This window comes from Leuciscus leuciscus (genome assembly GCF_965113295.1).
Source record: "Leuciscus leuciscus genome assembly, chromosome: 7".
In the NCBI taxonomy this organism is placed as follows: Eukaryota; Metazoa; Chordata; class Actinopteri; order Cypriniformes; family Leuciscidae; genus Leuciscus; species Leuciscus leuciscus.
In genome coordinates this window covers 9,382,867-9,409,739 of record NC_138731.1, presented here as the reverse complement: position 1 = coordinate 9,409,739, position 26,873 = coordinate 9,382,867, and the positions used below count along the sequence as shown (strand labels likewise).

The following is a 26,873-nucleotide window of genomic DNA, read 5'->3' as shown; positions in this document are numbered from 1 at the left end:
TCATCACTCGCTGCCCGATTCACTCCATATCAAAATTAATTCAGTGTGCTTTTAAATAAAGCCAATCTCTAGACACACGATGTATTCAACGAAAAATAATTGGACAATGTTCAGAATAAAATGAGAAATGTTATATTATTGCATTTAATAATACAAAAGTATTGTTTATTCACTTTCAATAATGTAACAGTAGCCTATTATTTTTTTCAATAAAACTTAAAGTGCTTTATTAAAAGTTACATTACCCTAAATCCATGCATTTATTAAGTATTAAGTATTGTTTAGTACTTCACGTTTCATAGTAAATTAAATTAACAAAGACAAAAATATCACAAATTAATGCCTTTTCATCACACAAATATAAATTTAGCAAAGTTTGCCCTTTAATTCTGTGAATAAAACAAAGGCTTTAATGACATTCCCATTAAAGAATGTAATTTAACTTTTTAGAGTCCAGTTTACATGATATTATACAGCTTAGATAGAGATTGATGCATTTGATCAGGATAATAATATGATTATTTAAAATATTTAATATGAGATAGATATTTTCTATAGATATTTTCTCTTGATTTTATTTCCACATCTAAATGAATCACTTTCGTGTTTTCTGGAATTTTTTTATTATTATTTGGTTTATTCTGCCAATACATTTTTTTTGTATATAATTTCATAACACACTAAATTTGGATTTATGATCGCAGTATTTCTAATTAAATCATGTATTTCTCAAGCTAATATTGAGCATAAATTCGCTATTGTAAATGGCAAATGCTAGAACTTGTGCCTCTAATGTCACATAATGAATATGAGAAGAATGAAGCTGATGCTGTGAAAGTGTTGGATTGAGGAGAGTTACTAAAGATCAACAAGAGCCACACAAATCTGACAGTAGAGCAGGTTATTGATGAAGTGTGGAGGTGATGAGCTTTGATTTCTGTTTTCTCTAGAGTTTCCAGTCTCTCTCAGCTCCTCCTGAATCTACAGACGTAAATGACAATCTCTTCAGTTCTCTCTCCTCTTTTGATGGCGTGAGAGAATCTGTCCTTCAGCTGAGAGACAAACTGGAGGATTTCTGCAAAGAGGAGCTGAAGAAGATCTCTGACAGAGGTAAAGTCCTGGAGATTCTGCTCTCAGAAATGATCCTCCATCATCTCAGATCATGTAGAAGATCATATTAGAAATGTCTTAGGAACGGATGCAGGGATCATTTTCTCTTGACATGATAATCACACTCTTCATGTCTGTTGATTTCCACAGTCACTTTCTCCAACATTGTTCCCAGGACCAGGAACGACTTCCTACAATGTAAGTCACTGAGAAAACAAGCAGAAAAACTCACTGAGTGTGTTCATGTTCTTCCTGGAGAAGTGAAAGAAAACATGACAGAAGAGTTTTAGAGTTGATCATGTAAATGATGATTTGCTCAGGATATCTGGTAAACTGCACTGAGACACTGATGATATATTGAACATGAAGAGTTCAGATTCATTAAAAGATCAGACAGATTCATAATTCCTGATTCTGATGTGTTTTATATCCATCAGATTCCCATCAGCTCAATCTGGATCTTAACACAGTGAATGAATACCTCATTCTGTCTGAGAGGAACAGAGTGATTACTAACACTTTTTTTCGGCCTCAGTCGTATCCTGATCATCCAGACAGATTTGATGTGTATCAGCAGGTGTTGTGTAGAGAGAGTGTGTGTGGACGCTGTTACTGGGAGATTGAGTGGAGTAAACGTGTGGATATATCAGTGTCATATAAGAGCATCAGCAGGAAGGGAGAGGGTAATGAGTGTGTGTTTGGATCTAATGATCAGTCCTGGAGTTTGATCTGCTCTTCCTCCAGTTACTCATTCATGCACAATAACATAGAGACTAAACTCCCTGTAAAGCCCATCAGCCGTAGAACAGGAGTGTGTGTGGATCCCAGTAGAATAGGAGTGTGTGTGGATCCCAGTAGAATAGGAGTGTGTGTGGATCACAGTAGAATAGGAGTGTGTGTGGATCACAGTTCAGGAACTCTGTCCTTCTACAGCGTCTCTGACACGATGAGCCTCATCCACACAGTCCAGACCACATTCACTCAACCGCTCTATCCTGGGTTTAGGGTTAATTATGGATCATCAGTGAAACTGTGTTGATGAATCAGGATAGACTGTAGAGAGATTCTACCCATAATGCTTTGAGCTGCATGATAAATCATAAACACTGAGATGTTATAGAGTCTTTTACTTTCTCTTTATTACATTAATACTACAGCTGAGCTTCTGTCAGTGAAATAACATGTTCAGATTATGGTTGAGTAAGTGCTGAGCTTGAAGATGATATAATATTCCCTGCTAAACTCAATAAAAAAAATATTTTCTCATTATTTCTTATGTGTGCCTTGTGTATATGTGTGTATGTATATGCGCATATGTATTGTTTTATTGTTTTAAACACCTTTTACCTAATTTTGATTATTATCAGGTTAGTAAGGTTAAAGTCAAATCTGTCCTAAATCATAAGCATTTGAATTTGAATTTGAATTTTTTTTTAAATGAAGTTATCATTAACAGATTATCTTATCAGTGACATCAGAACGTCTCGGTTACGTATGTAACCCTCGTTCCCTGAGTAGGGAACGGAGACGTTACGTCGGATGACGACGAATGGGGTTTCGCTTAGAAAGCCTGTCATCTTCGAGTATATAAAACGAGCCAATGGCAATGAAATGCCATGGGTCTGCGGAATTTGCATAGCGTAAGTCCGCCCCACCCTGGGGGTATATAAGGAAGTACGCTGGCAACATGCAGATATGTCTTCGCTGAGGAGCCGAGACTGAACTCAGGCGTTTCCCAGCGGTACAGCGGAAGTGGCAGGGAGACGTAACGTCTCCGTTCCCTACTCAGGGAACGAGGGTTACATACGTAACCGAGACGTTCCCTTTCGTTGTCACTCCGAGTTACGTCGGATGACGACGAATGGGGTTCCCAGTGTAATCACGCCACCTCCCGACTGTCTTCCAGTGCCCTGCGTAAGTGTGAGCTCCCTGTCGTGAGACTGGCACGGACGAAGGACTCCCTACTTAACACAGGATTAAACCAAGGTACACTGGGAAGCATATCTCAGTGGAAATATGCAATCATGCCCAACCCGAAGGGGGGGGACTTGGAATACACATATGACCCAGGAGGGCTGCATATGGAGAACACTGGGGTGTCCAGCCGCAGGTGGAATATTTCAACCCCAGGGGTGGCAAGGTGGCTTGCCAAGGGAAAGACACATGCTCAAAGAGGCTTACAGTGGAATACACATGTGGGGGTCGCCCGAAGGGAACCATGCACATGGTGGCACCTAGCCAAGCGCGAAAGCTGCCCGTGGCATAACTCTGGCGTTGACGTCATCAGTGCTGGAGGAGACTCAGGGCTTATGAGGCTCACCTGAGGAATATCGCACGTATCCCGTCCGTGGAGAGGAATGGCGCGCAAGCGAAGACACCTGAGCAGAATCTAGTACCGGCTAGTTGAAGCGAGTACATGAGAAGAAACTGGCTCTACTCGGAGATTGTAAAATCTCGCAAATGTGTTAGGTGTCGCCCAGCCTGCAGCCCTGCAGATGTCTGTTAGCGAGGCGCCATGCGCTAGAGCCCAAGAGGATGCCACACTCCGAGTGGAGTGGGCCGTCACACCAAGGGGGCACGGTCGACCTTGCTGCTGGTAAGCCAAAGCAATGGCGTCCACTATCCAGTGAGACAACCTTTGCTTGGAGAGAGCCTTTCCCTTCAGCTTCCCACCATGACAGACAAAGAGCTGGTCAGAGGTCCTGAAACACTGCGTTCTGTCTACGTAAGCACGGAGGGCGCGTACTGGACAGAGCAGTGCCAAGGCTGGGTCTGCCTCCTCCAAGGGCAGCGCTTGCAGGTTCACTACCTGGTCTCGAAAGGGTGTGGTAGGAACCTTGGGCACATATCCAGGCCGGGGTCTCAGGATCACGTGAGAATTAGCCGGCCCGAGCTCCAGGCACGCTTCGTCAACCGAAAATGCGTGCAGGTCCCCTACCCTCTTGATGGAGGCCAATGCAACCAGGAGCGCTGTCTTCATAGACAGGAACTTAAGCTCCACTGATTGCAGAGGCTCAAAGGGAGCACTCTGCAGGCAAGTTAAACCACTGAGAGGTCCCAAGAGGGAACGAGAGGAGGGCGAGGAGGATTCAGTCTCCTTGCTCCTCTCAGGAACCTGATGATCAGGTCGTGCTTTCCTAGAGACTTACCTTCAACTGCGTCGTGATGTGCGGCAATGGCGGCAACATACACTTTCAGGGTGGAAGGAGACAGCCTACGCTCCAACCCTTCTTGCAGGAAGGAAAGCACGACACTGATCGAGCATTTCGTGGGTTCTTGATGTTTAGAAGAACACCAGTTGACGAAGAGGTTCCACTTCAACGCATAGACATGTCTCGTGGACGATGCTCTAGCGGAAGTGATGGTAGCCACCACCGCTGGTGGTAGGGTACTCAAACCTACCTCGTCCCGTCCAGGAGCCACACGTGGAGGTTCCAAAGATCGGGATGAGGGTGCCACAGGGTGCCCCGTCCCTGAGAAAGCAGGTCCTTCCTCAGAGGAATAGGCCAGGGAGGTGCTGTCGCGAGGAGTACTAGTTCTGGGAACCAGGTGCGGTTGGGCCAATACGGGGCAACCAAGATCACCTGCTCCTCGTCCTCCCTGATCTTGCGCAAAGTCTGCGCAAGAAGGCTCACTGGGGAAAACGCATACTTGCGTAGGCCCCGCGGCCAGCTGTGCGCCAGTGCATCCGTGCCGAGCGTGCCCTCGGTCAGGGAATAAAACAGGTCGCAATGGGACGAGTCGTGGGAGGCAAACAGATCTATCTGAGCGTCCCCGAACTGATCCCAAATCAACTGGACCGACTGGGGATGGAGTCTCCATTCTCCAGCGAGAGGCCGAAGCCGAGAAGCTCGTGGGGAGCACGGTTCAGCTCTCCCGGGATATAAATGGCTCGAAGCGACCTCAGATGCTTCTGACTCCATATGAGGAGGTGGCGGGCGAGTTGCGACATACGGCGGGAGCGTAGACCACCTTGACGGTTGATGTACGCTACTGTGGCAGTATTGTCTGATCGGACTATTACGTGTTGACCCCTGAGCAACGCCCGGAAGCGGTGCAGGGCAAGGCGTACAGCCAGCAACTCGAGGCAATTGACATGCCAAAGGCGTTGGGGACCTGTCCAGGAGCCCGCGGCAGCATGTCCATTGCACATGGCGCCCCAGCCCGTGGTGGAGGCATCCGTTGATACAACAACATGCCTGGAAGCTCGTTCTAAGGGCACTCCGGCCCGTAGAAAACTGAGGTTCGACCACGGGGTGAAGGTCTGACGGCAGGCCGGAGTCACTGGGACTCGGAGCGTGCCGTGTTGCCATGCCCACCTCGGGACTCGATCGCGAAGCCAAAGCTGAAGCGGTCTCATATGAAGCAATCCGAGCGGCGTTACTGCGGCTGCGGATGCCATATGCCCCAGGAGCCTCTGAAAGAGTTTCAGTGGGACCGCACTCTTGCCCTCGAATTGACGAAGGCAAGTCAGCAGTGACTGCGCGCGCTCGCTCGTAAGCTGCGCGCACATGGCGACCGAGTCGATATCCATACCGAGAAAAGAGATCCTCTGCACGGGGCAGAGTTTGCTCTTCTCCCAGTTGACCCGAAGGCCCAGACGAGCTAGGTGCCGGAGCACTAGGTCCCTGTGTTCGCAAACCTGGTCTCGAGAGTGAGCTAGATCAGCCAGTCGTCGAGATAGTTCAGGATGCGAACCCCGTGTTCCCGAAAGGGAACAAGGGCTGCCTCGACGACCTTCGTAAAGACGCGAGGAGACAGGGCTAGCCCGAAAGGGAGAACCGCGTACTGGTATGCCTGCCCCTCGAAAGCAAACCGAAAGAACGGTCTGTGTCGAGGAAGAATGGAGACATGGAAGTAGGCGTCCTTCAGGTCGATCGCTGCAAACCAACCCTGCGGCCGCACGCATTCGAAAATGCGTTTGGCCGTGAGCATCTTGAACGGCATCCTCGGTTCAAGACGCGCAGGTCCAGGATTGGTCGTAACCCACCGGTTTTCTTCGGTACAATGAAGTAAGGGCTGTAGAAGCCGGACCTCATTTAGGCTGGAGGGACAATCTCGATCGCACCCTTCGCCAGTAGGGTGGCGACCTCCGCTCTCATGACAGGGGCATTGCCACCGACCATAGTGAAGCGGACTCCCCTGAAGCAGGGAGGAGACCGCGCGAACTGAATCGCGTAGCCGAGCCTGATGGTTCTAGCGACCCGGCGGAACAGTCTGGGAGGCTCTAGCCAGGCCTCCAGAAACTGCGCCAGGGAACCACAGACATACCGTCGGAGGTGCAGCAAGGCGGAATGACCGGCCCAGGCAAGGGTGGCATAGCGGCCCTGTGCGGGGGCACGGTCATTAGCCGCGTCCTGCCAGAGGAGGCCAGGGGAGGACCAGCGTCCCACGGGGGCGTGCTCTGGCAGGGGTCTGGCGACAGAGGGGGATGAGAGGAGCGTGGCCCGTGGGCGGCGCGTGCTGTCATCCATAGCCTCTTGGGGCTCAGAGAAAGAGCATCAGTTCTTTTGAATGAGATTCTCACCCAGCCCTCACCGGGGGAAGGAGTGGTCCTGCTACCAGCTCCTGAAAGAACTGAGCCCTAACTCCAGGCTACCTGTCTCAGGAGTGCTGCTTAGCCAGGTGTTAGCCGGCTAAGGGCAAGGACAGGCGGTGCCAGCCTCCAGCGACCTCCTCGTGCTCGGGCCGGGAAGGGTCGAGGGGAGGAGCCGCATGGAAGCGGCGTCGGCGGGAAGCAGACTAAGGAGACCACACGGACGGATGACCGTCAGTGCAGAAGCCTGCGTCCGCTTCTGGAGTAATCGAAGACTGTTGGGCGCAGTCCTCAACCACACCGCCGACTAAGCTGCCCGTCTCAAGAGTGCTGCTTAGGCTGGCGTGGCAGTCTAAGGGGCGGAGACGGGCAGCGCCGCCCTCCTGCGACCTCCTCCTGCTCAGGGCCAGTGAAGGCCCGAGGGGAGGAGCCGCATGGAGGTGGCCTCGGCGGGAAGCAGACTAAGGAGACCGCACGGACGGATGACCGTCGGTGCAGAAGGCCTCAGTCTGCTTCTGGGGGGGGTCAAAAACTGTAGGGTACAGTCCTCAACCACACCGCCGAGGAGCCCAGCCTGGGACATGAGGGAGCTGAGAAAATGAATTCTCAGACCCCCTCACATCAACCTGGCTGAGCCCATGTCTGGACCACTCTAGTGGACACCACCTGACCCAGGATCACGCAGGTACCGATGTCGCCCGAGAGCGAGGTCAGTAGTGTGCGCGGCGGAACGACCAAGCCGGGCATGGGAGGCATAGCGTCCCAGCAAGGGGGCGTGGTCGAGTTTCCGCGTTCTGTCAGTGTTGGCCAGGGAAGGACTAGCGTTCCACTGCGGCCGGTTCCGACAGAACTCCCGAGTCAGCACTGCCTCGAAGGCGAAGGCGACACACAGCACTGCATGCCTGTGCCACGATAGTGACAGAGAACATACAGCCCATGATCGCCACGCGATCGAGTGCAGCGAAGGCGGAGGACGCCCGCGGGCCGCGAAAAGTCACGTGGACTCCCGCAGGCCGGAAGCGTCCTGATGCACATCCGGGAAGCCTACAGCGCTCAGGGGGAGGGCGGGCCACTCCAGCCGATGCTTTCAGCTGCCCGGGAAAGCATGGCCATCAGCTCTGGATCTGACTCGACTAACGCTGACACTCCAGAGGGAGGCAACGCAGTCGAATCCTCATTTCCAGAGGAATCAAGCCCGCCTTGTGATGCTGTGAGTGACATGACACCACCTGCTGGAGCCCCGAATGAAAACACTGGGTCCCTAAGAAGAACCAGGTACACACGGAAGCCCCACGGTTTGCGATGTGGAGGGGGGCGTGGCCCGAGGAATGCTCGTCGGTATTATGCCACACTGTAACCCTCAGATCACCCTGGCCACCAGCCAAAGTATCCCCTCTCGAGGAAGAGATAGATTGGGGTGTGGCAGAGGGGACTCTACCCACACGGGGATCATTGAGTCTCGATCTATAAACATCGCGATGGTCACGTTCCCGCAGAGAAAACGTGACTCACCCACGAGCGCTGCCGAGCGTGAATCAGCCCAACACGCGAAACAGCGCTCGTGACCGTTAGGCAGATGAATCACGCGCCCACATCCAGTAAATACACGGGCGAGCCGTCTTGAAAAAGACGTGCCGCGTGCAGCTCTTTTAGAGAGAGGAAAAGCTCAGCAGAGTGCTGAAGCGCCCAGGGAGAAACACACACACTGTCGGCAGATCACTGCACAGATCAGCAGCAGGCAATGCGATCTCGCTGGAACACGCCGTCACACCAACACACTGAAGAGCCGCTCGTCTCGTAGAGTGAAGATGATACAGAATAGCTTGTAGGAGTGAAGAAAACTCTTGGCTCCGAAGCGAAAACATATCTGCATGTTGCCAGCGTACTTCCTTATATACCCCCAGGGTGGGGCGGACTTACGCTATGCAAATTCCGCAGACCCATGGCATTTCATTGCCATTGGCTCGTTTTATATACTCGAAGATGACAGGCTTTCTAAGCGAAACCCCATTCGTCGTCATCCGACGTAACTCGGAGTGACAACGAAAGGGAACTCAGGTTAGTTCTGTTTTTACAGGTTTATACATTTAAACATTTAAAATCTTAAAGAATGTAATTTAATATTTTAGAGTCCAATTTACACAATATAATACAGTTAATATGGAGATTGATTAAAATATTTAATATGAGATAGATGTTGGTATATTACTGATCTCTCGATTTTATTTCCACATCTAAATGAATCACTTTCGTGTTTTCTGGAATTTTTTTTTCAATTATTTGGTTTATTCTGCCAATTTTTTTTTAAAATATATAATTTCAAAACACACAAAATTTGGATTTATGATCATAGTATTTCTAATAAAATCATGTATTTCTCACGTGATCTCCAGTCAGGGTTGGGTTTACCATTTTGTGGGCCTCAAGCAAAGTCAGGATCTCAGGCCCCCCACACCCCAACATCGCGTAACATTTTACTCTGAATTACACAACAGTAATATTGAATAGAATTAAGTGAGACATTTAAAAAATATATTAATTTGACTTTAAACTGCATAACAAAAATTGTCTTCAAAAAAATTGGGTTCGCCGTTTCAGGACACCAAGGTGTCAGCGTCCCCAAACGATCCTCCGAGGAGGGTCGTAGAGCAGTCATTTCGGTTTCCCTGCCGGTTCGCCGTTTCAGGGCGCCGAGGTGCCTGCTTTTTTCCAGCGATCCTCCGAGGAGGGTCGTCGGAACAAAGCTAGTTAGAGGTAGGCAAGATCTGAGGACTGTTGTTATCTCTATTAAAACTTAGACAAGAAGTCCTGACGCTGAGGCTGTCAGGCTTCTGAAGGTTTCCCCGGGGCAGGGACGGTTTTGAGAAATCGTTTCTCCTCGGCACCCTCTGGGGTGCAACTCTCTGAGGAGGGTCTTAGCGCTGCCAGTTCGGTTGTTCCCTGCCGGTTCTCCGTTCAGGGCACCGAGGTGTCAGCGTCCCCATACGATCCTCCGAGGAGGGGCGTAGAACGGTCAGTTTGGTTGTTCCCTGCCGGTTCGCCACTTCAGGGCACCAAAGTGACTGTTCAACCAAATCCAGAGGCCAGTCTCGAGAGACTGGTTCTCCTAGTAGAATTTCTGGCAGCGTGGAAACTACTGCCATATATTTCTCAGTGGGTCCTGCACACTTTAGAAAAGGGTTTCAGAATTCAGTTCGGTTCTCGTCCACACAGATTTCTAGAGGTCCTCCCCACAGTGGTGGACCCCGAGCAGGCTCTGGTTATGGAGCAGGAAGTACTGACACTTCTGCAAAAGGAGCTATAGAAGGGGTTTCTCCTCCCAGCAGACAGTCAGGGTTTTACAGCCGTTACTTCATTGTTCCGAAAGAGGATGAGGGGTTGCGTCCTATTCTAGACCTGCGTCAATTAAACAGCAGGTTTCAGAATCTCAAGTTCAAAGTATGCTATACGCTAAAATGATTGTCACAGATTCAGTCTGAGGACTGGTTTGTCACAATAGACTTGAAGGACGCTTACTTATCTATCCATCCTCATCACAGGAGGTTCCTGAGGTTTGCTTTCGGGGGCGAAGCATACCAGTATTGGGTTCTTCCCTTCGGCCTAGGTTTATCACCCCGCATCTTTACAAAATGCGTGGATGCAGCTCTGGCTCCTCTGAGACTCCAGGGCATTCGCGTATTATACTTTATCGACGATTGGTTGATTTTAGCTCAGTCCGAGCAGTTGGCGGTTCGGCATCGAGATGTCGTTCTGTCTCACATAAAGAGGTTGGGGTTGTGGCTCAACGCCAAGAAGAGTGTGCTCCTCCCAGCTCAGAGGACCACTTTTCTGGGTGTTTTATGGGATTCGACAATAATGCAAGCACGTCTGTCTCCTGCACGTATTTCTGCGATTCTCACAGCCGTAAAGGGGATAAAACTAGGCCAGTCACTCACTGTGAAACAGTTTCAGAGACTGTTGGGGCTCATGGCAGCTGCGTCCAACGTAATCACTTTTGGCCTTTTGTACATGAGACCTTTGCAGTGGCTCAGGATCAAGGGGTTTTCTCCGAGGGGAAATCCATTTCGCACGATCAAGGTCACGCGGCGATGCCTTCGTGCCTTGGTCATGTGGAAGAAACCTTGGTTCCTCGCCCAGGGCCCAGTGCTGGGGGCTTCTTGTCGACGCATAACGCTTTCGACGGATGCTTCCCTCACGGGATGGGGGGCGGTCATGAGTGGCCGCTCGGCGAAAGGTCTTTTGCAGGACCATCAACGTTCTTGCCACATAAATCGGCTAGAAATGATGGCGGTATTTCGAGCTCTCAAATACTTCCTGCCAGACCTGAGAGGTCACCATGTGCTTGTCCTTCCGGACAACACACTGATGGTCTCGTATATCAGAGCAGATATCCTGTTGAGGCAGGGGCTGAGGCCCGGGGAATGGGGACTTCACCCCAAGGTGGTGGAGCTCCTTTAGGAGAACTTCGGTCAAAACTCAAGTCTACCTTTCGCATCGTTTATACAACGCATTGCCCATTTGGTTCTCCCTGATGCATCCAGCTCTGCTTGAACTGGATGCAACGTATTAGGTGTGGTTGAGGCTACACCTGTACGCATTTCCCGATATCTTTGCTCCCGGGAGTTACTCTCTTCCGGAGTTATGGATACTATGGGCTCGGCCTCTGAGGGGGCTCAGTTCATAGATTCAGGTCTCTCGACTGAGGTCGTGGAGACCATACTCCAGTCTAGAGCTCCCTCCACGAGAAGACTGAATATGCATTGAAATGGAAACTATTCTCTGCCTGGTGCGGAGAATGCCTTCTGAATCTTGCTATCTGCCCTATGGTACAGTACTTGATTTCTGCAATGAATGTTTCTTTGCTGGGTTATCTCTGAGGAGAGATCCTTATTTCATCTTCTCCGTGGTACTTGAGGCTGAGGCCTGCACGTACTTGGATTTGCACCTGGTATGGTGATAGTCTTTCCTCACCCCTTGCCGGGTTGTATTCCTACTAAATTTGTGGGTCATTTGTGCTGCAGGCCTTCTGTCCTCCACCTTAATACAAGCCAGATCAGGAAGAACTTAATCTGTTTTGCCCTGTCCGGGCTCTTGGATGCTTATGTCCACAGAGCTGCAACCTGTGGCATATATATATATAAGAGCAGTTATTTGTCTGCTTCAAGTTACCTAAGATAGGTTGCCCTGCATCTAAACAGATAATGAGCAAGTGAGTAGTTGAGGCTATCTCACTTGCTTATGAAGCGGCCGGACAGCCTTCACCTTTGGCTGTCCCGGCCCATTCTACCAGGAGTATGGCTGCCTCTAAGGCTTTATTATCAGGAGTTTCACTCTGACATCTGTAATGCGGCAGGCAGGTCCTCGCCGCATACATTTGTTAGATTTTATGACTTAGACCTAGGCTCCACTCCAGGGTCTAGGGTGCTTGTTTCCTAGTATGCGCATGGTCTTCATACAGAACAGGCATTTGTCATATGGCGTCGTGGGTATAGGGTTCCCACCGCGTCTCGACGCAGCTCGAAGTTCCCTTGAAAGGGAACGTCTCAGGTTACGTATGTAACCCTGGTTCCCTGAGAGGGAACGAGACGCTGCGTCGCCTTGCCATACTCCCTGCATGCCTGTGATCGACTTGCTTCGGCTTTCAGAAGCTGCCGCGGTCTGTCGCAGGGGTGCTTTATAGCTTCCTGGTCGATGACGTCACCCGCCTATGACGTCTCGTCTTTCCATTGGACTGATTATACACGTGCTTCATGACGCAATCACGCAGAGCGTTCCCACCGCGTCTCGACGCAGCGTCTCGTTCCCTCTCAGGGAACCAGGGTTACATACGTAACCTGAGACGTTTGCTCTTCAGCACAGGGAATCAGAATTGTCGGATTTACAACGTGCAAATTCTTCTCCCGAAAGACATGAAAGTAAATGGCGGGTAAACTGGGAGAAGAATAAAAATAAACTATTTAGGTACCTACACAATGTATTTCTGACGTGAATAAAACACTGTGTCAAATTAGAAGTTTTAAATGCCGCTTCCATTGACATCAGTGTGTATTTTACAAACTAAATATGATTTTTTTTTTCCCTACTATTATGTGTATTTAAATGAAACCTAAATTAAACGTTGTTGGAAAAATAAAACTGCCCAGTTATATATGATATATGACAATCACTGGGAGCGTCCGTCTCTGACTCAACGCCAAAGCGCGCTCGCCGATTTGTTAGTGTTAGTTCACCCAAAGTTGAAAATGCCATCATTTAGGGGAGACCGGGGACAGTTGCAACACTTTTTGCATTTCTCTCAATTACTCAGAGACTATTTGGACTAGACCAACCAAATTTGTATATATTAAACTTGCATCTGTCTGCTAATTACCCATACCATTTAAAGACGATTATATAAGACATATCGTTCACAGTATTTATTTGAATGGAAGAAGTCAGATGTTGCAACTGACCCCGACCCAGGGACGGTTGCAACATGTTAAAAATACCTTAAATTTCATTAATTAACTTAAGCATTTTGTCTCAATGAGCAAAGAATTCTGAAAATATTAACTGTTTTAGGCCTACTATAATATTATAGTATTATTTATTTCAATAATATTATTGTAGCCTATTATTTATTTATTTAGTCATATGTTTGTTCATGTGTAGAACATAGGCCTACATAGATTCAGTGTGCAGGAGTTACAGATGCTATTCAATCTCTCCATATTTCAGTGTCAGACAGGAAGAATTGAACAATTTGCAATGCAACAAACTTTTATTAAACATGCAATTTATAACATGTTGCAACCGTCCCCAACCCTATCAGCCATGACAGAACATAATGTGTCTGCTAGACACACTGACGTTGACACATGCTAACCATGTCACTTAGAAGCCAACAAAACAATAATTCAAACTAAGTAAGTTTTGATTAATTCATACAAAATTTCAGGACAGTATGACAAAAATATATCTCATGAAAAACTGTTTCTTGGTGGGTGGAGGGTCTAACTGTGCATGTGCAGTATGAGTGTCATCACTCTAGCTTGTTTCTGATTGGAGAAAAATGACATGTTGCAACCATCCCCATGTTGCAACTGTCCCCGGTCTCCCTACTCGACCTCATGTCGTTCCAAACCCATATGACTTTCGTGCATCCTCGGGACACATGTGAAGATAGCCTATTTTAATTAAATCTGGGGGATTTCTGTCCCTCCATTGAAACTCTGACGCTTTCAAACGTTCATTAAGTATCATGAATCGAGCAGTTTAATCCAAGAACAGACACGATTGCTTTAAATGATGAGCAGATTTAATTTAGACTTTTTCACATATAAACATTGATCACCGAACAATGTTTGCAGAATTCTAAATTTGGTCACATAAGCAATGTTTAAATGTAATAAATAAGGTCAACTCATCAACTGATTTATTTACTTGGTCAGCAGGGGGTCCCTCAAGCCTGCGGCCCGACACAAGCATGGGGTGCGTGGTGGTTAACAACGCTACTGTCTCCAGTTGTCGAGTGTCTTTTCAGCAAAATATTGGGACTTGAAACAATCAAGAGGTTTTAGTCTTATTGTTCAACTTGGCTAGCTTTAACTAGCTAAATCAGTAAATGCTAATTGGTAACACAATGCGTTGATAGCATTAGCATAGCATAACAATTGCTGAATGACTATGACAATATTGAACATAAAACATATATCTGTTCTCAAACCAAACTCCTGCTCTACTCATCACCATGATGGAAACCCCCTAAAAACATAGCTATATCTCCCACTTAACATTAATCTTGTACAAACAATATTATATAACACTTAATTTTAGCATTTACAAAGCATGCTGAGAAATAGAAATCCCAGCCCAGTTTCAGTTAAATATAAGTTTGTCTAAATTTCAAGAAACAAATTCATAAAACTGAAAACAATTAAACAATTCAGATTACTTACAATGTGTCAGTTTTGTGAACTTCAGAAGAAAAAGTTATACCAGAAAGACTCTGGAGAATAAATACTGTAACACTTATAAATTTATTACCAGCCCAGCAAGCAATATATGCTATAAAGTTCTTTGGCGTAGGCCCCGTCCGTGGCTTGCAACCCGAGGGTACGGACTCTGCATTTCCTGCCTGAAGACGAAGGCGGAGCGCAGCCGACCCTCTGGAGGTATGGGAAGGGACCATCCTGGTGGTGGTGGGGAGGATGGAGGGGAATGAAAGCATCAGCATCTGTGAACTCAGACATGTGTAAGTACTGATCTTTTATACTACAAGTATAAGAACATGATTGGTTAGATGAGAAGGTAATAAGTGACGTAACAATTGAGTCTTCCCAGCAGAACTTACGCTAGCTTTCTTTTCTAAATAATCATAAAAGATAACTAATTTGTTTAATTTAAATTTACCCTTCTCAAACCAATTAATTATTTTGAGCATTAGGGTCTGCAGTGAATGTTTTTGCTTTTACTGTAGTAGAATCTGAACTCAGCAGGAATGAGGCTGTGTGAGGGTTTATAGACTTGATAAATCTGTTTTGCACACATCACTCAAACACAGAACCAGGAAGCAGGAAGAGTTCGGGAAAGAGACTAAAGTGCAGTTGAGCTGATGTGTGTCTCAGTATTCGTGCAGTAAAATGGCAGAAGCCAGATTTTCTCAGGATGAGTTAATGTGTCCAGTGTGTCTGGATCTCCTGAAGGATCCAGTGACCACTTCCTGTGGACACAGTTACTGTAAGATCTGTATTACAGGCTGCTGGGATCAGGAGGATCAGATGAGAGTCTACAGCTGCCCTCAGTGCAGACAGACCTTCAGTCCAAGACCTGCTTTAGCTAAAAACACCATGCTGGCTGAACTGGTGGAGAAACTGAAGAAGACTAAACTTCCTGCTGACTGTTACGCTGGAGCTGGAGATGTGCAGTGTGACGTCTGTACTGGACATGGAAAGAACCTATATAAACATATATGTTTTAATATATGTTTTTAATATATGTGACATATATAAAATTGGCCGTTTTCCTATATTATATGTACATATATGCACATATATGCACCTACATGTTCACCTATATATGCTCACCTATATGTTCACATATATGCACCTATATGTTCACCTATATATGCACCTATATGTTTACCTACTATATATTAGTAAAATTATTAAAATCCATAGCTACTAGGCCTACACTGTAAAAAAAAAAAAATCCCGTATACAAACGGTAAATCTCTGGCAGCAAAGTTTCCAGACGGATTCCGTTACATTACAGCAAATAACCATTTCACAAAATTACAGGCAAAAACAGTGAAAATACAGAATTGACTTTACAGTCAAAATTTATTAAATTACAGTACATTACTGTTGATAATGGCTTATTAAACCGTGGAAAAACGGATAAATGATGTCAAATTACATTTAAAAAAAAACATTTAACTTTCAAGTTAAACTGTAAATTTAGGGTTTTATAAAGTTATTTTATAATAATGCTGTCTATCTACAGTAATTATCTTTTAATATATAGTTTTTCCTGTGTATAATAACTATGAAGTTATGTATAAAAATGCATTAAATACATAAATTCAAATTCAAAGTTTGTATATTTACAGTTAAGGCATTTCCAATTTCACAACTTTGACCAATCTCTAATTAAGTACTTAATAATAGCAAATGTACAGTCAATTTCTGTTAAATTAATTAAACGTATAAGTACAAAATACCTGCACATTGACAATATTACTCATTAAACAAACACTGAACATCAAGATATGTGAATGATAGGAAATACAATCTTAGTATATAATTTAGAACATGTAAAAATATCTACATTAAAAGGCAATTACTGTATACCTTTATACTCTAATATAACTTATTTTACACATTTACAATTACATTTTATCCAAAGTGACTTAAAAATTAAGAGAACAATAGAAGCAACAAGTGCAGTGACAAATCCCAGTTAGTGTAGCACAGTACACAAGTTTATTTATTTATTATTAAAACAAAGATTTAGTATTATTGGGTCAAGTGTTTATGAAAAGATGGATCTTTAGCAGTTTCTTGAAAATGTGTTGAGTTGGGCAGGTCATCCCACCAGCAGGGAACAGTCCAGGGAAAGGTCAGTGAAAGTGGTTTTGTGTCTCTTTGGGATGATGGCACCACAAGGCGACGTTCACTTGCAGAACACAAGCTTCTGGAGACACACAGATCTGAAGCAGTGAGTTTAGGTCTTGCTGCAGCATCTGGATCAGTTGCAGAGGTTTGACTGATGCTGGAAGAGCTGCCAGGAGAGCATTACAATAGTCCAGTCTGGATAGAACAAGAGCTTAGACAAGGAGTTGTGTGACTCCGACAGGAAGGGCCGGATCTTTCTGGTGTTGTATAAGGCAAATCAGCAGGATCGCATGGTTTGGCTGAAAGTGAAACCATAAGCAGTTCTGTCTTGGCAAGGTTGAATTGAAGGTGAAGGTCATTCATCCAGCAAGAATTTTCCATCAGGTAGGCTGAGATGCGAGCAGCAACCGTCAGATCCTCTGGCTGGAATGAAAGGTAGAGATATGTGTCATTAAGTGATAGGAAAAGTCATGTTTCTAAATGACAGAGCCTAGTTACAATACAAAAAAATAATAATAATAGATGGGTGGAATCTAACACAATCGTGGTCTTACTGAAGCAAAACCAAACCTTGTGCAGCTCCAGTGGCCTCACAAGGATCAAATGAATATTCACATGGGAAAATATAGTATAAAACAAATTAAATTTTCTGCCACTTTTAGTGCAATCATATGGAATCAGAAGACTCGGCCATTACAATATTTTAAATTACTTCTTCCCATACCTTGTTTGCCATGATCATTCTGCTTTCCACTTGACCTGAAATCACAAATATATATATATATTTTTTTTTTTTACAACTCAGTATTACATTTGCATATGTCAGAATATGTTCCACTGGGACAATGCAAAACCTCAACTGACGTGTTGGCAAGCATGCAGCCAGAATATGGAATTTATCATGTGGTGTTCATATTCTAGTCATGTGTTTTCCTGTATCAACAACAAGTATTTGCTGAATTCGTTTTCTTAACGGTCTTGATAACCACATTAACCCTTATGAAAATTAACTATGGTTTAACCAAAAAAAAAAAAAAACCTTGGTAACGTTAGGCCTATTTGTAGTATAACTGTGGTTATTAAAAATGGTAATAAAAATCCGCCAAAAACGTGGTTACTATTTTTTAAGAGAAGAGTTTTCAGCTTCCAGACAGTGTTTAAAAATGTCCCGCCATTTAAGAGATTGATTTACTGACAGATACTATCGCGTATTAACAAAGATTTTATACACAATTAAACGGACTTTATGTATAACAAGTCTACGAAAGCTTGTTTTAGGTATTTTTTGAGGTGTGGGTTCAACTGATCTTTCTTAAAACAGATGGAAAATGTAAAGATGCATGCTACATTTTCAGTGTTTTGCCTCCAGCTCATCATTTAAAATGCTAATGTTAGCTTGAAAACTGTAACGTAAACTTAACACAAATGTAATATAAAATATCGTTCACATGCAGACTCTTACCTCAGCCGGTGATCGGTTGGCATGATGTCCGCTGTGACGAACCAGGCTCACTGAAAAGGGTGCTATTTCCGAAGAATCCAAACTGACAACAGCTAGGGCTCCTGCTCACGGCTGCTCTCGACGAACACGATTGCTTTGAATTATGAGGTGTCATATTGAACCCCTGTTAATCTCACAATCCACTTCAGGAGAGTAGACTGAATTCAAATCTGCCACTTGCACTTGATTAAGATCCAAAGTCGACTGATCAGCTGACCGTTGTGGGCGGGACTAAACAGCGGAAACGTAATGGCGGCGAATTTGAATCTGCGTCATCGCGTGCGCGCGCGCGCGCGCGCGCACACACACACACACACACACACACACACACACACACACACACACACAAAGCCCTGAATGTGCAGCAACGGAGATTTAGAAAAATATTAATAAAATATACATGAAATTATGGGAGAATAAGACAATGAAATAATGATCAAAATGAGCATCTATTTGCAAGACAAGATTAAAAGACTATAGCCTAAAAACAATTCAATACAGGTCTACTGTAGCCTATGTAGGGTAGGCTGTATGTACAAATACTATTATTTAACCTTAAAAAAAAACTCACTTTAACCCCCACATGCTTAATAATCTGTAAGGACAACATATTGAATAGATGCAGATTTCTGCAGTTATACCTTCTTTTCTTTGTTTTCTAATTTCACAGAAAAAAATCTGTAAAATATTACTTTGTAAAAATACAGACAAGTTCCTTAAAAAACGTAAATTGATGTAAAACCAAAATACAAGCAATTACCTGTAAATTTAATAGTGGACCTTTAAATTACAGCAAATATCTGTAAAATAACAGGCATTCACTATAATGACAAAACGGTAAAATTCTGTTAAAAAAATACAGACCATTACCTGTAAAAGTACACTTTTTTTTACAGTGTAGGCAACATAAATAAAACCCCAAAATGTAGAAATTTACATTATTTATTTACTTAAGAACAATCAAATAGTACAAGAACAAAAATAAGACAAAAAACTGAACAGAATAAAAAAAAAAAAAAAATTATTTTTATCTTTTTGATCTCAGCTCCGTGAGCTTCGAATTGATAGATGTGCCTATCTGAGCTAGGCATCATGTATGACAGTTTCCAAAGTGAGATATGAGCTACAAAATGACCATCCTGCCATGAGCTATAGGAGACATATCTTGTATGTAGGCTACATATAGGGCTTATATGTATATATAAAGAAGCAATACAGGAGACCTATATGGCCTGTATATGCACATATATGCACCTCAATTATGCCTATATGTGGCATATATACGCATATATGCAGCATATATATTATCATATATGTGCATATATGCTGTATATATGCAGCATATATGTGCATATAAACTGCATATAGGTTTCATATATGCGCATATATCCTCATATAGATTCTTTCCATGTGGGAGAAAACACAAAGCTGTCAAGTCCTGTCTGGTGTGTCTGATCTCTTACTGTCAAAGTCACCTTGAACAACATGAGAGTTTGTTTAAAGGAAAGAAACACAATTTGTCTGATGTCACTGGACGACTGCAGGAGATGATCTGCCAAACACATGATAAACTCCTTGAGGTTTTCTGTCGCACTGACCAGAAGTTTATATGTGTGCTGTGTTCGATGGACGATCATAAAAACCACGACACTGTATCAGCTGCAGCTCAGAGGACAGAGAAACAGGTATGAAACTACACACTGATGAAATAATGTTGACACTATTTATATTGGCACCATATGATCAGAAGACGTCATTCACACTGCAGACGTCACAGAAGTGAACAGAAGCTGCATGTGGACTTTCATATTTTCATATTATCTTAACAGAAAATATGGTGAAAATCGTAAACACAAACTTTTTTTAAACTCTTCACATGATGATATACAGTAGTGCCAGTATAAAGTGCCATCTGTGTTATTGGTTTGTGCTGCAGAAGCAGCTGAAGGAGACGCAGAGGTCGTTCCAGCAGAGGATCCAGCAGAGAGAGAAAGATCTTCAGCAGCTGAGAGAGGCTGTAGAGGCTCATAAGGTGAGTCTGGAGAAGAAGAGAAGTTTGAGAAGTCTCAGTCAGGACTCACTGAAGCTCACTGTGTGATTGTGATGTGTGTCCTAACAGCGCTCTGCACACACAGCAGTGAAGGACAGTGAGAGGATCTTCACTGAGCTCATCCGCTCCATTGAGAGAAGCCGCTCTGAGGCGACACAGCGGATCAGAGATCAGGAAAAGACTGCAGTGAGTCGAGCTGAAGAACGACTGGAGCGACTGGAGCAGGAGATCAATGATCTGAGGAGGAGAGATGCTGAGCTGGAGCAGCTTTCACACACACAGGATCACATACATTTCCTGCAGGTAACAGAGATCGAGAAGAACAGGACCATATAATTTTTGTTATTTAAAGAGCACGTTACTAATATGCGCCTATAGGCGGGTCCACAACGCGCAAACACTTTGTCCCGTAGATGTTTAACGTTAACTTTAACACCTGCGTACACAGTTTGTAATAACACAATAACCATAACGCGTTGTTCATTATAAACGTGGGATTATGAATTATATTGAGAACGTCGTACATAGAAAACATGCCGTAATGTACCCTGAGTGTAAACCTTAGCCGCATTCATCGTGAAGCGTGCAAGCATTTTGCAAAGATTAATATAAAGATTAATATAAAGGTTAATAAAACGTTACACTCACTTCAGTTCTTCTGGAGGTGCAGCAGGAACACGAATAGTTGGTATTGATCCTTTTTTCTGAAGCAGCTTCTTAGCAAAACCAGCTTTATACTGACCCTCGTTTGTAAAGCAGTCTGGTGTGAGAAATGATTCACGCAAACATGAAAGCATTGACGTTGATCGTGGGGAATATTCCCTTCGAAAACAAAACTCAGCCACTGCGTCTTCAGCGGTTCGGATTTAGGAGCATCAAAATGACTGTTGTGTTCGTTATTACACCGAAGAACAGAACACCACAATCACTTAGACACCATTCTGCTCCAGCGTACCAACAATGTCCGCGTGGACTATGATGACAGCTCGCTCACGAGCGAGGGCGGGTCTGTGTTGAAACGCTGCTGTCAATCAACAGTCGTGGGAGGGGCGTACGGTCGAACGGCTTGATTTGAGACAAGGGAAAAGGAGATAAAAAAAAAAAACACTGGATGGATTTTTATCATTTTATGATGGTTGTGTACAGGCACTGCCAACACACGTCAGTACAATCAACTTGTAAAAGTGCATGTACCATTATATGACCCCTTTAAGGTCCTTGCACATTGAGTCTGAAATTCATGTCCGAAATTTTTGCACGTAAAAAAAAAAAACGACCTCATGTTTGGTCAATCGCGTGATTGTGACTCAGTGTGCATGGACCTTAAGACTGATTCTTAAGTGCTTTCAGTGTGTATAATTTCGGCCTCACACACTGCCTCCGAAACTTTCGTCCGTCATAAAAAAATTCGTATCGGTTTCGATTTTATGTGTTTTTCGCATCCGTAGCAAGCATTTTGAATGGCGTTTTGACAATTCAGAGCCACCGAATCACGAATACGAAAAAACGCATACGAAATTTTCGGACTCAGTGTGGCAACGACCTTTAGACTTTGCTGAAAGTTGCTTTTAGCTTCATTATAAAAGTCTCCAACTCTTAGAGAAGTCCTACTTTTTACTAAGAATTTTGTGACACTTAAGTCAAAGCTTAAGACTATTCTTAAGAGCATTTCCCAGGATCATAGTGGACAAGAGCAAGAGACTCACAGAGAAACATTTTATGAGGGCAGAATCAGCCGCTGACTGAAGTGTTGATCTGTGTGTTCGGTTATTATATAATCATCAGTCAGACTCTCATCTGATCATCCTCACTCACATTTGAACTTTTTTTACCTCATTTTTCCTTCTGATTTCTCATATAATGCTGAAATCCGTGAACTTGATGGGAGCAATTTGAGTAATATTCATCAAAGTTGCATCAGATGATTTTAAAACTTGACAGAATTGACAGTATTTTCATAATTGTTTACCTTTAACATGTTGATGAATTTGACCATGAAGACCCTAAACATGAAGTCTGTATAGTAGCAATGCTTCAACATACTGAAACCACACAAAACTGACCTTGGGATCGTGTCCTACGAGTCCTTGTGGATTTCAGTGTCATTAACTGCTCAAAAGTTATAAATAATGTTCAATCTGCTCGTAGATTCTGATCTGCTTTTCCTGAGCGAATCTACTCAAGTCTACAATGAGACCAGGGCCGTTTCTGAACATTTTGCCCCTTCCCAAAACGTACACACTCAAAACCTAAATAGCAACGTTTCTAAGCATTGATATGGTATTTATTTTTACAAATTAAGCCGCGTTTCCACCGCAGGAACTTTCCCTACGTCACTTAAAATGTGACCGACACCGTACTATTTGCCTAATCTTCCGTTTATATACTGTCTATGTAATCTTCAGGGTACTTTAGACCTCGGTGGAAACACAGACAGCAACAGGTCTGGGGGAAAAAGTTCCTGGGAAAAATTGTTCCGGGTAATTTCGGTGGAAACGTGGCTTTATATAAATAAGTTGTTTCTTAACAATGAAATGATTCCCAACTGATGTACATTCATTCTTTTTTTCTGCTCTCATATTGGTTGTAGGAACAACATTAGCGTTCGGTGGTTCAGCGTAGTTTGTTAGCAATGAAAGTTTGACAGGTTCCAGTGCACAGTTTCCAAATCTACACTCATTTATAGTAAATTGATTGTCCAGTTTACTTCTATAGAGATTTCTAGTTGATCATTTCTCTCTCCTCATCACTCGCTGCCCGATTCACTCCATGTCAAAATTAATTCAGTGTGCTTTTAAATAAAGCCAATCTCTAGACACACAATGTATTCAACGAAAAAGAATTGGACAATGTTCAGAATAAAATGAGAAATGTTATATTATTGCATTTAATAATACAACAGTATTGTTTATTCACTTTCAATAATGCAACTGTAGCCTAAAAATGTTTTTCAATAAAACTTAAAGTGCTTTATTAAAAGTTATATTACCCTAAATCCATGCATTTATTAAGTATTAAGTATTGTTTAGTACTTCACGTTTCATAGTAAATTAAATTAACAAAGACAAAAATATCACAAATGAATGCCTTTTCATCACACAAATATAAATTTAGCAAAGTTTGCCCTTTAATTCTGTGAATAAAACAAAGGCTTTAATGACATTCCCATTAAAGAATGTAATTTTTTTTTTTAGAGTCCAATTTACATGATATTATACAGCTTAGATAGAGATGGATGCATTTGATCAGGATAATAATATGATTATTTAAAATATTTAATATGAGATAGATATTTTCTATAGATATTTTCTCTCGATTTTATTTCCACATCTAAATGAATCACTTTCGTGTTTTCTGGATTTTTTTTTATTATTATTTGGTTTATTCTGCCAATTAATTTTTTTAATATATAATTTCATAACACACTAAATTTGGATTTATGATCGCAGTATTTCTAATTAAATCATGTATTTCTCAAGCTAATATTGAGCATAAATTCGCTATATAGTGTAAATGGCAAACGCTAGAACTTGTGTCTCTAATGTCACATAATGAATATGAGAAGAATGAAGCTGATGCTGTGAAAGTGCTGGATTGAGGAGAGTTACTAAAGATCAACAAGAGCCACACAAATCTGACAGTAGAGCAGGTTATTGATGAAGTGTGGAGGTGATGAGCTTTGATTTCTGTTTTCTCTAGAGTTTCCAGTCTCTCTCAGCTCCTCCTGAATCTACAGACGTAAATGACGATCTCTTCAGTTCTCTCTCCTCTTTTGATGGCGTGAGAGAATCTGTCCGTCAGCTGAGAGACAAACTGGAGGATTTGTGCAAAGAGGAGCTGAAGAAGATCTCTGACAGAGGTAAAGTCCTGGAGATTCTGCTCTCAGAAATGATCCTCCAGATCATGTAGAAGATCATATTAGAAATGTCTTAGGAACGGATGCAGGGATCATTTTCTCTTGACATGATAATCACACTCTTCATGTCTGTTGATTTCCACAGTCACTTTCTCCAACATTGTTCCCAGGACCAGGAACGTCTTCCTACAATGTAAGTCACTGAGAAAACAAGCAGAAAAACTCACTGAGTGTGTTCATGTTCTTCCTGGAGAAGTGAAAGAAAACATGACAGAAGAGTTTTAGAGTTGATCATGTAAATGATGATTTGCTCAGGATATCTGGTAAAATGCACTGAGACACTGATGATATATTGAACATGAAGAGGTCAGATACATTAAAAGATCAGACAGATTCATAATTCCTGATTCTGATGTGTTTTATCTCCATCAGATTCCCATCAGCTCAATCTGGATCTGAACACAGTGAATAAACAACTCAGTCTGTCTGAGAGGAACAGAGAGATTACTTACACTTTTTTTCGGCCTCAGTCGTATCCTGATCATCCAGACAGATTTGATGTGTATCAGCAGGTGTTGTGTAGAGAGAGTGTGTGTGGACGCTGTTACTGGGAGATTGAGTGGAGTGGTGTTAGTGTGTGTATATCAGTGTCATATAAGAGCATCAGCAGGAAGGGATCGGGTAAAGAGTGTGTGTTTGGACGTAATGATCAGTCCTGGAGTTTGAGCTGCTCTTCCTCCAGTTACTCATTCTGGCACAATAACATAGAGACTGAACTCCCTGTAAAGCCCATCAGCCGTAGAACAGGAGTGTGTGTGGATCACAGGAGAACAGGAGTGTGTGTGGATCACAGTGCAGGAACTCTGTCCTTCTACAGCGTCTCTGACACAATGAGCCTCATACACACAGTCCAGACCACATTCACTCAACCGCTCTATCCTGGGTTTTTGGTTGGTAAACAATCATCAGTGAAACTGTGTTGATGAATCAGGATAGACTGTAGAGAGATTCTACCCATAATGCTTTGAGCTGGATGATAAATCATAAACACTGAGATGTTATAGAGTCTTTTACTTTCTCTTTATTACATTAATACTACAGCTGAGCTTCTGTCAGTGAAATAACATGTTCAGATTATGGTTGAGTAAGTGCTGAGCTTGAAGATGATATAATATTCCCTGCTAAACTCAATAAAAAAAAATTCTCATTATTTCTTATGTGTGCCTTGTGTATATATGGTGCACAATTTTTAAACACCTTTTACCTCATTTTGATTATTATCAGGTTAATAAGGTTAAAGTCAAATCTGTCCTAAATCATAAGCATTTGAATTTTCACACTTACAGTAAATAGGTCACAGAAGACTTCTCTGTGTTCAGTTCAGCTCAATCTCTGAGACTTTTGGCAGGTGAACTTTTTAGTTTCAATTAAATATATTTTTATTAACTACAGGTTAAATAGTTTACATACAAATGACTAATATATAAAAAGAAAACAAAACAAAGTCAAAGACAAATCGTTTACAAGCTTTGTCTGCAGGAAATGCTAATAGCAAGAGCATCTAACACCGGAGAACCAGCGTCTGCCTTGATCTCCTCATGTCAGCCTTGTGTTCACAATCTGAGTTCTTGAGGTCTTTGTAAATCCCCTCATAATTCATTAATCTTTTTATGGACAAATCTGAAGTCTTGAACAATCATAAGTTCTGGAAATCCCCTTAAAACCTGTTTATATAATCCCCTATAAGAACCATTATAAGATACATTGTTGACATTACTGTTAAAAATGCACTTCCAATAAAGTGAGTGTTGGCAAAACCGGTTGTCATTTTTATGTTGAGGAGGCGGGGGTGTTGTCGGCAGCTGCTGAATGCAACTAATAAAGTAACTTATAATCGAACTAAGTTACTTTTAAAATAAAGTAATCTATAAAGTAACTATTAATTTATAATAATTCGTTACATTTATATAGCGCTTTACATGGAAGGGGGGTTTCCTCAACCGCCACCAATGTGCAGCATCCACATGAATGATGCGACGGCAGCCATATTGCGCCAGAACGCCCACCACACACCAGCTTACTGGTGGAGAGGAGACAGTGATGAAGCCAATCAGTATATGGGGATGATTAGGAGGCCATGATGAACAGGGGCTAAGGGGCAAATTTGGCCAGGATGCCGGGGTTACACCCCTACTCTTTTTCGAAGGACATCCTGGGATTTTTAATGACCACAGAGAGTCAGGATCTCGGTTTAACGTCTCATCTGAAGGACGGTGCTCTTTGACAGTATAGCGCCCCGATCACTATACTGGGGCATTAGGACCCACACAGACCACAGGGTGAGCACCCCCTGCTGGCCTCTCTAACACCTCTTCCAGCAGATACCTGGTTTTCTCAGGAGTCTCCCATCCAGGTACTAACCAGGCTCAGCCCTGCTTAGCTTCAGTGGGCAACCAGTCTTGGGCTACAGGGTGATATGGCTGCTGGCGTGACTAAGTTACTTATTAAAGGAGTAATCAGTAATCAGAATACTTTTTCAAAGTAATTGTGGCAACACTGGAGGCTAGTCTATACAGTACACTGTTTTTCAGTTCATTTTTGAGATGCTCTCCAATTCACGGAGACCATGAAACTGCGTCCTGTTCGTTTTCTTTTCTTTTAAAAAAGCACAATGTTTTCTTTTTATGGTGAGTTTACACAAATAAAAGTAGTCAAATAATGTATTC

General features: G+C 43.3%; 1 protein-coding gene and 1 long non-coding RNA gene across 2 annotated transcripts in view; one reads left to right on the top strand and one right to left on the bottom strand.

Annotated features, from left to right (window-relative positions):
* Positions 1-25,359, top strand: part of LOC309502552 (uncharacterized protein) — a 31,378-nt gene extending 6,019 nt beyond the window's left edge. The window contains exons 4-13 of the mRNA XM_082174956.1: positions 951-1,110; positions 1,261-1,308; positions 1,548-2,144; positions 15,311-15,551; positions 19,641-19,926; positions 20,178-20,273; positions 20,361-20,594; positions 23,991-24,150; positions 24,293-24,340; positions 24,580-25,359. Coding sequence (XP_082031082.1) covers positions 951-1,110; positions 1,261-1,308; positions 1,548-2,144; positions 15,311-15,551; positions 19,641-19,926; positions 20,178-20,273; positions 20,361-20,594; positions 23,991-24,150; positions 24,293-24,340; positions 24,580-25,130 — 2,421 coding nt within the window. The 3' untranslated portion in view covers positions 25,131-25,359. The remainder of the gene's footprint in view (positions 1-950; positions 1,111-1,260; positions 1,309-1,547; positions 2,145-15,310; positions 15,552-19,640; positions 19,927-20,177; positions 20,274-20,360; positions 20,595-23,990; positions 24,151-24,292; positions 24,341-24,579) is intronic.
* On the bottom strand, positions 16,449-18,404 carry LOC309503558. Its single transcript, XR_014207727.1, has 3 exons — positions 18,203-18,404; positions 17,465-17,499; positions 16,449-17,163 (listed from the first exon to the last, which is right to left on the bottom strand). It is a non-coding gene; the product is annotated as an uncharacterized lncRNA (long non-coding RNA).
* Positions 25,360-26,873: the final 1,514 nt, after the last annotated feature.